At 36.5% G+C, this 15,335-nt stretch overlaps 1 protein-coding gene across 4 annotated transcripts in view; it reads left to right on the top strand.

Annotated features, from left to right (window-relative positions):
- LOC18444596 (ferredoxin-dependent glutamate synthase, chloroplastic) overlaps positions 1-15,335 on the top strand; it is a 45,817-nt gene that overhangs the window by 19,084 nt on the left and 11,398 nt on the right. For 3 of the 4 annotated variants that reach the window (XR_016051590.1, XM_006854762.4, XM_088861234.1), the window contains 10 exons: positions 1,654-1,746; positions 1,986-2,131; positions 6,113-6,272; positions 6,796-6,906; positions 9,038-9,253; positions 9,509-9,666; positions 12,073-12,202; positions 12,980-13,038; positions 13,211-13,316; positions 15,226-15,322. Coding sequence is in view for 3 of the 4 variants with exons in the window: in XM_006854762.4 (XP_006854824.1) it covers positions 1,654-1,746; positions 1,986-2,131; positions 6,113-6,272; positions 6,796-6,906; positions 9,038-9,253; positions 9,509-9,666; positions 12,073-12,202; positions 12,980-13,038; positions 13,211-13,316; positions 15,226-15,322 (1,276 nt within the window). In the remaining variant the exon portion in view is untranslated. The remainder of the gene's footprint in view (positions 1-1,653; positions 1,747-1,985; positions 2,132-6,112; positions 6,273-6,795; positions 6,907-9,037; positions 9,254-9,508; positions 9,667-12,072; positions 12,203-12,979; positions 13,039-13,210; positions 13,317-15,225; positions 15,323-15,335) is intronic. The other variant, XM_088861243.1, reaches the window with a different exon arrangement.

Raw genomic sequence — 15,335 nt, 5'->3', positions numbered from 1 at the left:
TCAAATTTCTACCACAGCTCCATACAAAAAAGAGAAATAGGTTGGAGCAGAAAAAGTTGAATGATTTGGTTTATATGCGATAGAACGAGCGGTTTAGGGAGAGGTATGAAAATCGCACGAATTATATGAAGCTGATGGTGATTCCATAAGTGAGTGGACCATGGATCCAAGACAAGCGCGTGTGTTTGAGGGTGAGGATCTGACATGGCTTGATGTCGAGCTAGCAACAGGGGTTAATGAAGAAGATCGACCTAACACTAGAGCACAAAGGAGTAGAGGAGCTGTTGGGTCTAGTCGCACTCGCACATTAGCTTTAGAGGTCGAGGAGGAAGCTGACTCAGAGGAGACCGATGAAGAAGAATACATGAAGGCCGTTGATGATGATATTGATGATGCGCAATACGACTCTCGAGATGTCTTGTCTGATTGATATTTGAAAACATGAAGTTCAAATTTCAAAAGTTACTCTCAAAATGGATGATTGTATTAAGTTATTAACTATTAACTCTTCTTGAGTTTGACTTTTGGTTTGTATTTTGTAATATCACTATTTTGTGCTTATGGTTGTACTTATGGTTGTACTTATGGTTGTTGATAGTTGTGCTTATGTTTGTGCTTATGGTGCAAATTTGTGCTTGTGGTTGTTGATTGTTGAAAGCTTTATGAAGTTGGTTTCAAGTTTCTAGTTTCTATCGGGGGATAGTGGATAACTGGATACAGAATCTTCGACAGCTAATAGTTTTGAAGTTAATCATTAAACTAAAATACCTACTATCACATATATTACCTTCATATTTTTTTCTATGTATTAACTTATTTTTTTAGATTTTTTAGAATTTGTTTACATTTATTGACCGCATCATCGCAATGCACCCGCATCCGGGCCGCATCGAGCCGCATCGCCGCATCAGCCCCCCACCGCATCAGGGCCGCATCCCCCATTTTAAAACACTGCTCACTTGTCTTCGAATGCCCCATTCAAGTCCTCTGCATCTTCAAGGCAAGGCAAAATATTTTTCTTTTTTAGTGCGCATCTAACCTTTTCAAAATAGTCCTTTGGGGGAACTTATTTTCAATTCACTTGGGTCATTTGAATCCAATCTAGTCTCATTACCTTTAAGTGAATATGGTTTCTTACCTCATGTAAGATTTGTCCACTTCTAAGTTTTTTTGTCCACTTCTATGTTTTTTGTTAACATTTGTACGAGTTTCTTTGGGTTTTTTGATAGAAAGAAAGGGCACACACCTCTCTTCTATGTGGTAGAGATAACTGTTTGTACTTCCAAGGGATATCTTCCCTAAAAGTTCTTTGTATAGGGAAGATTGCCCTGATTTTTGTTACTGCCTGATGAATCATGATCACATTGTTTGTCGTATTTGATGATTTCATGCTGCTTTGATAATGTTCCCATGCTTTGATTTTTGTGGATGGATGTCTCTCTATCGCATCTAATGTTTTTTGAGTTTCTTTCTCCTTTTTCTTTGACTATGGTATTTGGATTGATACCTTTGAGTAAATCCTTTCAATAATAATCTTAGAAATGTGACTTAACACATTCTCAAAAAGACAAAAAGATTTGAAAGAAAAGAAAGAAAGAAATGTGACTGGCACATAAATTTGTACCTTGACCATTTAAAATGTTTTTGTCATAGGTGGGAGTACTGCCAGTTGATGACTCTAAGGTCATAATGAAAGGTCGTCTAGGACCTGGAATGATGATTACTGCTGATCTACTGAGTGGTGAGGTGTGGAATTATAAATTTTACTTTGTTGTTGATTTGTTTTTATATCTAAATTTACTGTTTTCTCTTATCATGTCATAGTTTTGTCCTGCAAAAAAGTATTAGTCATAAGGAATACGATTATAAAGACATTGGTTTCTTTCTCTGAGTTTTTCTAGCATGGGGTTTGAATTTCTTAGTCATTTTTGGTTATTACTTGTTTTTGTTCTAGTTGTCTTTATAATTGACTAATGGTTTTGCAGGTATATGAAAATACTGCAGTGAAAAAGCAGGTGGCCTTGGCCAACCCATATGGAAAGTGGTTAAAAGAAAATATGAGAACCTTGAAACCTGTGAATTTCCTATCCTCAGCACTTTTGGACAATGAAACAATTCTGAGACGTCAACAGTAAGAAATACTGCTTGGTTCATGTTTGAAGTATTAAAAATGGCTCATAGATTGCCTTTTAGTCTGAGGGTGGCTCAGTATTCTTCTTATATATTTTAATGCTTGAACAGTTTTATTTGTTTCCATTTAGAAACACTACTTGGATATGGCATAGCTGTTTGCTTTTGTTATTGCTTGATTATCACTCTGAATTTTCAGTAAGTGTGTTTTTGATAACTCATGAGACCATTGTATATATTTTATGGTTGTCTTGTACTTTGAATGCTACTTTTAGAACACGTGCCATTTAAGACGAGTGTTATTGTTTTGTTTGAATGGAATCATTCGGTGATGGTAGTTGAAGGATACAACCTAGATCATTGTGAAGGGAAAGAGGATGAAAAGACGTAGTAAGAGGAAGGAAAATCTAGATTTCTGTGAGGGGAAAGAGGAAGAACAAGATGTAGTGCATGAGAGAAAAGGAGATGAGAGAGAGGTGCATTAAAGAAATAGAAGAGGGAAAAAGTGGCATGAGCCTCCTTTGGGATCAGTCACATATATTTGGTATATATTGTTAAGAAATGCCCTTGTGTAAGTGAATAATTCACACATAACTCTCTTCGAATAAGAGATTTCCTTTATGACCCTAACTTACTACTGCACTTTCGATAATGTTTACTAGCCTTTGTCATTCAGGATTAGTTACTATGGTGTAGATCCTTATTGAAGCCATTATGTACTTTTCTACTTTACGCACTTTTTGATTGGAAACTCAAAGTTTGAGAATGACACAAGAAACATGGTTTTGCAAGTTTCAGAGCCCTTCACAAATATATACCTTTATTAAGGCTTGCAAAGAGTTCTATATTTCATAAACTGATCTTGAGAGTTTGGAGAGCCAAAGAATATATTTGTGCTCCCATTGATTTATGCTTCAAACTTTCTGCTGTCCTAGATGTTTCAAGCAAGTGACTTGATACATTATATCTTTATGAAACGTGCGGATTTTTCCCCTGTTATTACTCAAACATTGAGGAACTAAGGTTCTGGATTTGAGGTTCATGTATCTCTGATTATGACACGGAAATAAATAGAAGAGAAAAAGAGAAAGAAATCTTCTGCAATATAATTAGAGTGTAAGGACTAGGGAACCAAGTGAGAGAAGAGGGAACTTCAAATACTAAATCTTCTCCTTTTCTGAAAATATTCCTCAACAGTAAAGACAAAAATCATAAAACATCATATATATTCATCCCATCTACTAAAATAATTTTCTTAAAAAGCTGATACCCTGAAATGCCTATTCTACCTTAAGTACAGCTATGTGTAAAAAGGCACCCTAAAGAATTCTACATGTGTCCTACCCAGTGCCATATCATATTCACCCAATTGAGAATCACTCAAATCTGATGAAGCTTTGATGTTATGGTTTATCCTTCATTAAGAGCTAGAGTTATGCTATCTTTAAGTCTAGGATTTGGCCATTACTTTTGCGTATGAAAAACGTGATCTGCAGATTTCCCTGAGTTGGATCGCAGGACACTTGCAAAACTACTTTGTGATGGGTCTCACTGCTCTAGATGCATCACAAATTGCAGCAGTTGCTAATCATTTGCAACACTCTTGAATCCTCTCCCTAGGGGTTGTCCTCTCGAATGCCATGAAAAATGCAGGTGGTTTTTCCTCCCATTCTGGCGATTGTGAATTATGGCCAATGGATTGATGACTGGCACTCATATCAACTGATGCATGGAAACGTGGGAAAAGGAAAAAAATTATCAGTATTGGGCGCATATAATTGACAAGTTTTAGCGTAAATTAGCCACTTGGAAGGCTCGAGTTAAGTTTTGGTCTCCAAGCCCGGGCAGGCACTCGAGTTAAGTTTTGGGTGTGAACACCCTGTTCAAAGACTTATTCCCCTCTTTATACTTTCTAGCCCTCAGTCGACAGGACACGGTTGCCAACGTCTTTGATACCCAGGGCTCAAGCTTCTGCCTTCCTTCAACCACCTTCTCCCCCCCCTGCCCACGAGCGATGGTAAGCTTATTTGGTGTCCATCTCCCTTTGGGCTTTTCTCGGTCTCCTCATTCTACCGCAAAGTACTCCAAGCCCCCACTTTCCCCTTGGCTCCTATTTCAGTTACCGCAGAGGCATGATTCTCTCTTGTCCCTCCCAAGATTCAAGTTTTCAATCGCACTTCACCAATGGATCCTCATAGTCGACCAGCTACAAAGGAGAGGCTTACCCATACCTAAACGCTGTATCATGTGTATGGATGCTGAGGAAGCCAATGAACATTTATTCATCCATTGCGCACATCTCCTTTGAGGATACCTCCTTCGCCTGTTCAAACGGCCATGGGTAACCCCCAAACTATCCCTCTCGTCTTCTCTTCCCTCCAGCCTTACCCCTGACCCAAACCAGGCATCCTCCTTTCGAAGGCTTCCATGTTTGAACTTTGATGGACAGTGTGGAATGAGCGAAACCACAGAATTTTCTGAGGACAGTATACTACCACAGCTGCTGTCTTTGACAAGATAAAAAGCTCGGCCATCTTTTGGGCCTCCAACCATAAGCTTTTCAAAGGTATCCACTTTTCGGCTTTCCACTGTGACTGGATGCCCCTACTTTAACTTAGCAATCCTCGCGTCCCTCACGCCTCTTTGCAGAGACCACTTGACTATGAGTCCATTAAGCTTAACTTCGACGATTGCTCCCTAGGCAACCCTAGACCTACTGGCATTGGTGGTCTATTCAGGAACCTCAAAGGCACAATCCTCGCATCATATTCCAAACATGTTAGTGACATCTAGGAGAGCTAAGGCCTTCGAGGAGGCCTTAACTCTCCACGAAGGCCTTAGACTCTTTTACCGCAATTTGTCCTCAGCCCTGATAATAGAAGGTGACTCAAAAAATGTATTACACTGGGCTTCTGGCTTGGTCAACAACCGTGGCCTCTTGTGCATATTTTTGAAGAAATTTCTCTTGGAGACATGTATGGCGTGAAAGCAACTCTGATGCTGACTCTCTTGCAAAGGAAGATGCTACATTACTAGTTACTGAGTGATTTTTTGTAGACTCAATCCATTCCCTGCTCAAGAGGATTGCTCTCTCTTCTATTTCTTCATTCTTCCTTTCCTACCTCCTCAGGGCTTTTTTGTACAGTGCTCCCTTGAGAGGAGCCAATTTTTTATGTATATAGCTCCCGAACTTTCAGGCTGCAATTTTGTACTATTTGTATTTCTTCAATACAAAGGTAACATTCTCCAATAAGGTTATAAGATTATAAAGAGCCTAGAGACATGAAAGCCAACTTAGAGGCTCATTGGAAATTCCAAACTCTAAATATTCTTGTTTCCTAAGTTACTCTAAAAACGAAAACCCTAAAACCTAATATACATAGATATCCCACTTCTAAAATGAATTTCCTAAAACCAAAGACCAAGTACTTATTCTGACCTGATTGGAATCTATTAAACTATCCCAATAAATGCTAGACGTATCCTACTCACTACCTCATCAGCATTGTCTTCTCAAAATGATTAAATCAATTGATCTATCTTTTTAACCTTCTTTAGAACTTTGTATGCTGAAGGATTTCTTTTTGTGGAAGTCCTTTCCAGTTGTCGTTTTCGTAATTGTCGCACAATTTTATTTGTTATTCTGAACTGTTTAAGCCTCTCGTTATTTGTGTTCATGTTTCACTAGGGCTTACTTTTATGAGTAAAGTTTCATTTAGGTTTTGTTCTTCTTAGTGAGCTGCCCTTGCTACATAAATCCCGCTTATTGGATGAAATATGTTGGATATACATTCTGATGCTGTGAAGTTTTTTTTTTGGTTTGGTTTTCCTTTTCTTTTTTTTTTTTTCAGAATCTGCCACACCTGGATTGTTCTCATGGCTCATTTGTTGCACTGATTCATCATGAATGAACCTTTTATCTGTGACTTTCTTAGTATGCAATTCATACTTTGATATTATCACTATCTTTTGGATGGATTAGGGCTTATGGTTACTCCCTTGAGGATGTTCAAATGATTATAGAAACCATGGCATCACAAGGCAAGGAGCCCACATTTTGTATGGGTGATGATATTCCTTTGGCTGCACTTTCTCGTAAATCTCATATGATCTATGACTATTTCAAGCAACGATTTGCACAGGTATTCTAGTTTCTGCTGATAATGTTAGTTACTGGACTAGAAACAACTACTACCATGATTCCTACCTTCTTATATTGTTATGATTAACAATTTTTTATTCAAATTATTGTTACTTATATTTGTATGCATGTATAATCTGTTGTTGTTGTTTGTTTTTCATTTAACTGCAAAGTTCCATGCCAGTATTTTGTAATGTGTTTGAATTATGCATGGCAAGAAAGTTCTTGCACATTATTTATAAAGGATGAAAATGGATGCAAATTAATAAGTGAAACAGAAGATTATAAGGCCCTTAAGAGAAGAATTTGTCATTTATATAAAAGGTAAAGGTAAACTGTTCTTGTTAAAGTGCCACAACAGGTTGTTTTCTGTTTATCACCTGTATTGTCATTCAATTTATGATAAAAAATATCTTTCTTGCCATTTGTCTTCTAGGGCTACTTCCCAGTGGAGGGAAGCGCTTTAATAATGTGAAATAATCTTTTGACTAACAAACATCCTACATGTGATGATTTTGTTGCAGGTCACCAATCCAGCAATTGATCCCCTAAGAGAGGGACTGGTCATGTCTCTTGAGGTCAACCTGGGCAAGCGTGGAAATATTTTAGAGGTTGGACCTGATAATGCTGCACAGGTAAGCATTAAAATATATGTAAAGATTAATTATAAACAGTGTTTCAAAAAGCACTAGGTGGCCGTGGGGGTCCAAGCTACCTAGCGCCTAGGCGGGCGCCCAGAACCTGGGCAGCTCAGTAGAAAGAAAAAAGTTATAATTTTGATATTCTAACCATAAATGAGGAGAACTTTGATATTCTAATCACAAATATTAAAATTTTGATATTCTATCCATAATCCATATTTGATATTTCCATGAATGAGGAGAAGTTGAGAAGAAAATTTTGATAGTATATAAGACCATAATCCATATTTTTACTACAATGCTAAAACCATACAAGCATACATTGATAGTCTGATTCTATTCACACAAAACAAAAGTTAGATGGTAGAAACTAGAAACTAAAAATAAGAAAAATAAAATATACAGAAATTAAAAAAATATGCAATATTGGAGACTAGGACACAATAGTCAACACTGAACAGTCAACACCAAGAGTCAAGCGTCTTCAACTCTTCATTCTTCAGTCCTCATCATCATCAGAAGGAGTTGGATAAGCCTCATCATATGCATCAGATTCAAGGCCATCATCATCATCAGAATCATCTCCCTCTTCAATATAACGCTCGACCTCCTCTGTTTCTTCTGAATCTGCCTCTTCCTCCTCTTCTTCTACCTCTCTTTTATTATGTGTAGATGAGACCCTAGGAGTCTTGGCTGCTCTACTCTTTTCTATCTTTTTGTGCTTCCCTGAACTTAAATATTGTATAATCTCCTCCCTGGTAGTCTCCAGAACATTTTTACACGGGGCAACATCCTCCTTAATACTGACAAGGTGTTTTTTGAACCGGTAAATACCTCCATTAGTATCGTTTCGACAATATTTACATTTAATACATTTTTTGTCATTCGGAATCGGGTTATAACCATACTTCCAACCTGAATCACTACTTCTAGAAGAACTTGGAGAAGATGTTTCCATAGAACAAGGCTCATTTTCACCGTTTTCTAGTTCTACTAAATTCGAAAAAATTGTCTAATCTCTTCGCGAATAGCTTCAGGAACCTTTTTACAAGAAGCAACATTTCCTTTAATACCGAAAAGATGTTTTTTGAATCAGTTAATACCCCCATTGGTATTGTTTTCACAAAAATTAAACCTTATACAATTTTTATTGTTTGGTTTCGATTTATGACCATACTTCCAACTCGGATCACTTCTTCTAGCAGAACCAGAAATAGACCTATTCAAATGACAAGGATTTTGTTCGTGTTTTTGTTTTATAGAACTCATATATTGCTTAATCTCCTCTCAGATAGCTTCTGAAACATTTTTATAAGGGGCAACATCCCCCTTAATACCGGCAAAAGATGTTTCTTAAACCGGTTTATGCCCCTTTTTGTATCTTTTTCACAATAATTCCATCTTATACAAATTTTGTCATTCGGATTCGGGTTATATCTATATTTCCAACCCGGATCTCCACTTCGACTAGATCCTGAAGAAGACATCTCAAAATAAAACAAGCAATTCAAAAAAAATATGGTTTTGCACTTATTTTGATTGCTCGAACTCCAAACATCCACCTCTGAGATGTTTTTTGGTGCTCAAGTATTAAAAAATACCCTCTAATAGGATTAAAAACGCTCCAAAACTAAATCTAATCTACCTTGGTGATGTTTGGATCCATTTCCCGTAACTTTGAGAAACACTTTGATCCAATAAAAACAACAAAATCTAGTTTTTTTGAGGTTTTTCTCTCTAAAATAGGTTCATGTGGTTTGGGTTTCAAATAAACTTAAAACCCACCCTTAAAAGCTTTTTTTTTCCCAAAAAACTCCAATAGAACCCTTAATGGAAAATTTATTTCTTCCCTTGGGCGGCCGCCTAGGTGGGTGCCTTACCGCCTAGGCGGCCACCCAAGGACTGCAGCCTAGTTTGGCTGCCTAGGCGTTGGGCGGTCCGCGTTTTGAAACACTGATTGTAAAAAGTTAGCAGAAGCATTAATATGTTAAAGGATATTTTTCTTGTGTTGATTCACTTCTGCTCATTATTATTGCAAAAAATTAGCATAAGGACTATTCTGTTGAAAGATTTTTTGTATCATGTTCATTTGCTTTTTCATATAGTAAATGTTGTGATGTTGAAGGTTATCCTGTCAAGTCCTGTACTGAATGAGGGGGAGCTAGATTCACTTACAAAAGACTCAAAATTGAAGCCTCGAGTGTTGCCTATATTTTTTGATATTGGGAAAGGACTTGATGGATCCTTGGAGAAAATGCTTGTAAGGATTTGCGATGCAGCTGATGATGCTGTGCGTGGGGGTTCCCAGTTGCTTATTCTCTCTGATCGCTCTGATGAACTGGTGTGCAAGATTTTCTCGTCTGTGATTTTGTTAGCATTGTTTCTTGTTCTTCAGGCTAGCTATATTTCCTACTTTGTGATTTTAGTAGCAGTGTTTGTTGTTCTTGTGCTGCCTGCCTTTTTTCTCCCCTCCTCTTTTTTATTATGGGGTGGGGGGCTGGGGGTGGTTTTGGGTTAGGTCTCATGTTTTACCCTGCTGAGAAAAGCTCGAGGTCACTCATATCAGATCATTCATTTGTCTTACATTTCTTGCCAGGAGCCAACACGACCCACAATCCCAATCCTTCTAGCAGTTGGGGCTGTTCATCAGCATTTGATTCAGAATGGTTTACGTATGTCAGCTTCTATAATTGCTGATACTGCTCAGTGCTTCAGTACCCATCAGTTTGCTTGTCTAATTGGATATGGTGCCAGGTTACATTAATTTCTTCTTGATGGTTTCATCTTTTCATTTGCTTGTTCTGTATATGATTCTTATCTTAATATGCAGCTTTGTCATTTTGTCTCTTATGCGTTACACATTTTCTTCTGGAGTGTGATCTTTCTTCTTAATTCTCATAACTTGTATTATTTGAGGAAACTTTTTTTTTTTCTTTTGAAACTTGTTGATTCAAGAAGCACTCAGTGTGCTTTCTATGCAAAGTGACTTCGGATGCTTTACCATTTTGATATGTTTGTCTTTCTTGTTCTCCATATAGTCTATTTGTGCAAAACTTCCATATAACTGTTGATTTTGGAAAATATATTAGTGGCATGGAAATTAGGTGCTCTTTTCTTCGAGAAAATCAATTTTCATGTTGCATAGTTATTTATTTCTTCTTGTACTAGCTATAGTCTCTGTTCAACATCTTTGAGTTGTGGATATGGCTTTCTTGTGAAGGTCTTTTGTTCTTGACAGTTGGCATCTATCTGCAATTTACACTTCTATTTACATGTTATCCCAAAATACACAATCTATAACTTTGAATGAAAAATTAAAGAAAAGGTTCATGTGAGCCTTGAGATGATGAAGTAAAAATGTCATATATAACAAGATCATAATCAATGAAGTTGAGGTAAAAACTCCCCAATGCCAACTGCCTTCCCATTTCCATAATTACTAGCCTACTGGGCTAGAGAGTTTTCTTCCTTAGGAACATGACAAATCTTCCTAAAATAACAAAAGAAAATGAATTCCTCTAATTTCCCCTAAATAAAAATTTTAAGGTTTCAGACTCTTGGCTGGGTGGTTAGCATGTGGGCCTCAACAATGTCCAACGTTCAAATCCCATCTACTATCTTTATCTTTCCAAAGCTGTGCAACCTATCTTTGTATGCTGAAACAAAAATCTGGATTGGTATCTTATTAGTATTTGCAAATCAGATTTGTGTATAAAGTTTTGTTTAGGGTGGATAGAGATCATGATATACTCTGTATGGTTGTAGGATCGTATTATATAGAAATCATTACTGCTGTTCTATTGTGCTTAGTACCATATCCACTCTTTCTGCTGGAATTCTTTCATGTGGTTTTCTATTCAAAACCTCATTAAATTCTGGAGTTCCATACAAAGTGAAATTTGCTTTCCAAAATTTATAGGGATAGAAATAATATCTCATAGGCTTTTGGGATGTCCCCAGCTGCATAAGGAATATCGTAATCTGATAAGTTTAGGGTTTGATCCAAACCTTAATTTAATTGGGTGGAGTAGGGTTGAAAAAATGACTTCAGCATTCATAGTAATTGCCATGGTGGCATATATATCTTTGGACAAAGGCCCTCTTGATTCTTAACCTGCATTTAGGGTCCCAGGGGTTCATGGTTAGTAGAATTTACTTTTAGGGGGGTCTTATGCCTTAAACTATGGATGACGAAAGGCCATGGAAGCAAAGATCCCATGGCCCAAGCCTTAAACTAATAAGATCATTACCAACAGCTGTGGTCCATTGATAATCCCATGGCTCTAGGCCACTGCGCTTTATTGCATCATGGAGCTTGGTTATGGCGCCCATGGGGTCCTAGCTATGAATTCTTTATGGGTCGTGCCCATAGGCCATTATCTTTATGCACATAACAATTATGGTCCATGGACTCCACAAAGCCCAAATTCTTAGCCTATGCTACATATAAATATCACTATGTATTCCATGGGTTTCACCCTAAGGTGAAGTGCCAGGAACCTTGCCAGTCCATGCAGCTACATGGATTTGAGACATATTGCACACACATGAATTTTTTTTCTCTCTATATTTTCAGGGAGTAACAGGGGGTTTCATTTGTGAATCTTTGCAAAGGATTTTGAATCAAATAATTTCATATTCCTTTTGAGATGGAGGAAGATATATGGTGGTACTTGCACGGTTTAGATTGATGAAAGGCTTGATGCCACTCCTCCTTGGGAAGAATCTCAACCTTAGAGCCCTCACCCTGTCTCCATTATGGCGCTAACTCATAAAAAGGACGAGTGTGATGTAAGGCGACTTTCAGTATTGATGCTAATCTCTACCCTGTTAAATATGAATCATTAGCTTGCGGTTTCTTATTATATTTGTCAAGCATATTACGTAATGTAAAGCTTAAAATCTTACTCTTCTGGACATGATTATGATACTTATGATAATTTATTGAAGTGACTATGATTCCCTTGATGCAAGCTAGGAGATGTGAAGTTTGTCTTCATTCTACTCAATTTGCATGTTTTTAAATTCCAATTAATCATACCTACTATGCATTCTCTTGCTTGGTGTATTTCTTGGTTTTTTATTGTACAATTCATAGAGGGGATTTTTATTTGTTATTGTATGCAGTTATTAATGTAAGCTTTGTATTTATTTATTTAGTGCGGTCTGCCCATATTTGGCCTTGGAAACCTGCCGCCAGTGGCGTTTGAGCTCAAAGACTGTGAATATGATGAGAAATGGGAAGATGCCTACTGTCACTATCGAACAGGCCCAAAATAATTTTTGCAAGGTATATAATAAGTTAGTTATGTTCCAGTATTTTAGCAACATTGTTCATATACTTGATCTAAAATTTGTAAGGAAAATTTAATGCAAGGAAGTCCATTTTCCTGTGAAGCTGTTTGATAGTATAGGAAACAATTATATCTTCATTAGGAACTGTTAATACGACAGCCTCATTTTATTCTTCATTGTTTGGTTTTACTCGTTGACTGGCATGACTAAGCACTTAAATTGATTAAGTTGTCATTGCTTCTGTGAACCTAGTAGGAGCATAGTTTGAAAAACCTGGACTGGGTGCTGGACTGAGATTAGACCAGATTGACTTGGTTAGCTGCAGACTGACTGTCACTTTGTCTAATAAAAGAAATATGTTATAAAAGATAATTTAAAAGATAAAATAATTAAAAATGGGAAAAAATATATAAATTATGTCTTATTTAAACAGCCAAATCTAGCACTTTTAGATTTGTCTTCGGAAAGTTCTGCGATGTTACCCAAATATCGGACAGTCATACATGGGTATTGGCACGCCGCAATGTTACTTTGGACTAAGTCACCTTATGTGAAGCACCTGACCTTGTATTGTCTTCCATAACAATTTGTACTTCTCTGTCCATTTCATTTCTTTCTTACTGGATTCGTTCAATAAGTCAATGTTTGTTTTTGTTTCGTGCAATGCATAGATGTTACTATTACACCACGAAATTTCATTTACTATTTGAGTAGTGGCTATTCCTCCCAATGTCCTGGTTTTGATATTCCTATTTTTCCTGAGACATTGCAGGCTGTGAAGTCAGGCCTGCTAAAGATACTTTCTAAGATGGGTATCTCTCTACTTTCAAGGTATGTATTGTGAGATTCTTGTGTATTATGATAGCTCTCTTGTGAGCTACTTTAGAATAGTGCAATAACTTATCATAGTTCTACATGAAATATAAATGTTGGGGGTCTTCTTTTGAAAAGATATTCTAGTGTGGATCTTTCTACTAACTTCTTCTCATTCAATTTATACCAGCTACTGTGGGGCACAAATATTTGAAATTTATGGACTTGGACAGGAAGTTGTGGATCTTGCTTTTTCTGGAAGTGTTTCCAGTATTGGCGGACTAACATTCGATGAAGTGAGTACCATTATGTGTGAAACAAAGTTTATTTTACTTTCAAGAAGGCTTACATAATTTTCTGACACATTAATGTTTCTGCGAAGATGTTAATGACTGATTGTGACTTACTGTTTGAAACCATGCAAGTTTACCTGAGAATCAATCTTGACAACAATCTATTTGTCTCTGAATCTTAAGCTTGTCTAATGCGTATCAAAACAAGATTCAAAACACGGTTTTTCAGAAACACCCCTATTTTCTTAGAACAGTTTTAAAAGAACTGTTTTGCATAAAAGAACTGTTTTGCAGAATAACACAAAAACAACTCATATTTGTTTTTTTAAGAAACTGAAATTTTACTATATTGTATCATTAACAAAGAAGTTCACAAAAAAAATCTTCAGAAGTGCCTTAAATTGTTCGTAGTTGTTATTTTTGTCAGTTTGCTATGTCCTTATGAATAGCAACAAGGTATTAATGTTGGTTAATTAGTTAATTACTTACAATATGAAGTGAAACTCTTAGTTCTTCATTGAAAGTTAATATAATTAAGCATTGGCCCCCTTAGATATATGTATACACATATATACCCATCTTTATAGTTCCACTTTTTCAGTCAAATCTGAACCAATTATGTATTTTCACTCGAGAATTTTCTGGTGCTCCGTTTTGTTTGACCAAATTTTTGGGCTCCATTTTTGGAACAAAACCGAAATAAGACAGATTTTTTGGATAACTGATATAATGCCATTACACATATTGCTAACTACGGTTAATGCTGTTATTGAAAAATTCCATTATTGACAAGTCAAAAGATTCTACGCTGTCAGGGGAGCATACTGTTCATTTACTCAATTACTCTATCAGGTAAATCCCTTTCTAGGAATATTTTTAGAACCCCAAAATTTGGGGATGTAACCTCTTCTGCTTGTGACTGATCTCAGAAAAGAAAAAAAAATTTAAAATCGCACTTTCTATGTGCCTGAATAAAATAACTTCCAAAGATTGAACAAAGATCTCCAATTTTTCGGGGGTGAAATCTAATTGTTGAAGAACCAAAATCCAATTTTCTTTTTTCTAAATCATCTAGTTATTTTTAAGAAGATCCCAAAATTTCATATCAGAAAAATCCTCCCAAGTAGCTCTTTTAGCTGGGGTAGTAAGTGTACAATCTTGCTCCCACAAGAGCATAGTATGTGCATTCTATCAATAAAATCAGATGTAAGATAAACTTTTCTGGTATCAATAAACATTAAGAAACTGAGTGATGTAGTTTAATGTAGACATCACGAACATGTTTATTATCTGCACAAGAGTTGGTAAATAAAAAACTATGTGATCTCTTTTAGTCATGGCCTAGCTAGAATATTTTCGAACACATTGAATCATTCGCTCCATTAAGCTTGAGATGGAGGAAGGATCTCCTTATGGTATTAACTTTAGAATATTAACTTGAGTTATCATATCTCTTGAAACTATAATAAGGTTACATGGATTCTCTATGGCCTCTAGAACTTCTAGGGCTTCACATCGGTGAGCTGTTACTTCCACACCAAGGAGTTATGGTTAACTTCTGTAGCTGCGAGTAGCAGTTGTATGCTTTTTCCTGAACCACCAAAATGTTCTGATAGTTTCTCATTATTATCCATATTCAAAGTCAAAGTTATTTCCCTCAGCTGTAAAAGTGGTGCCGAATATTTCCAGATTTCCTCTAAATCCTTAATTATATTTGCAATAGTTAAATTTTCTTTCACAGTAGCATTAGGTCTGCATTGCTTAGTTGTCATATTTATTCATACTTAAATGGCTTTAGCTTCTTTTGAATGTCTGCTATTTCAATTTTAATGCACGCAACCTTCATTCCATGAACATTTGGAATCATTTGATTAACCCAAGTACTTATGTAAATAGTTACCATTATTTGCAGTTGGCGAGAGAAACTCTATCTTTTTGGGTCAGGGCTTTTTCGGAGGATACAGCAAAGAGGCTGGAGAATTTCGGGTTTATTAATTTCCGTCAAGGAGGTAGCAAATTCAA

This window comes from Amborella trichopoda, chromosome 1, assembly GCF_054954075.1.
Source record: "Amborella trichopoda isolate Santa Cruz 75 chromosome 1, AtrichopodaSantaCruz75HAP2 v2.0, whole genome shotgun sequence".
In the NCBI taxonomy this organism is placed as follows: domain Eukaryota; kingdom Viridiplantae; phylum Streptophyta; class Magnoliopsida; order Amborellales; family Amborellaceae; genus Amborella; species Amborella trichopoda.
The sequence above is the reverse complement of the archived record's forward strand: the minus strand, read 5'-3'. Positions and strand labels throughout refer to the sequence as shown.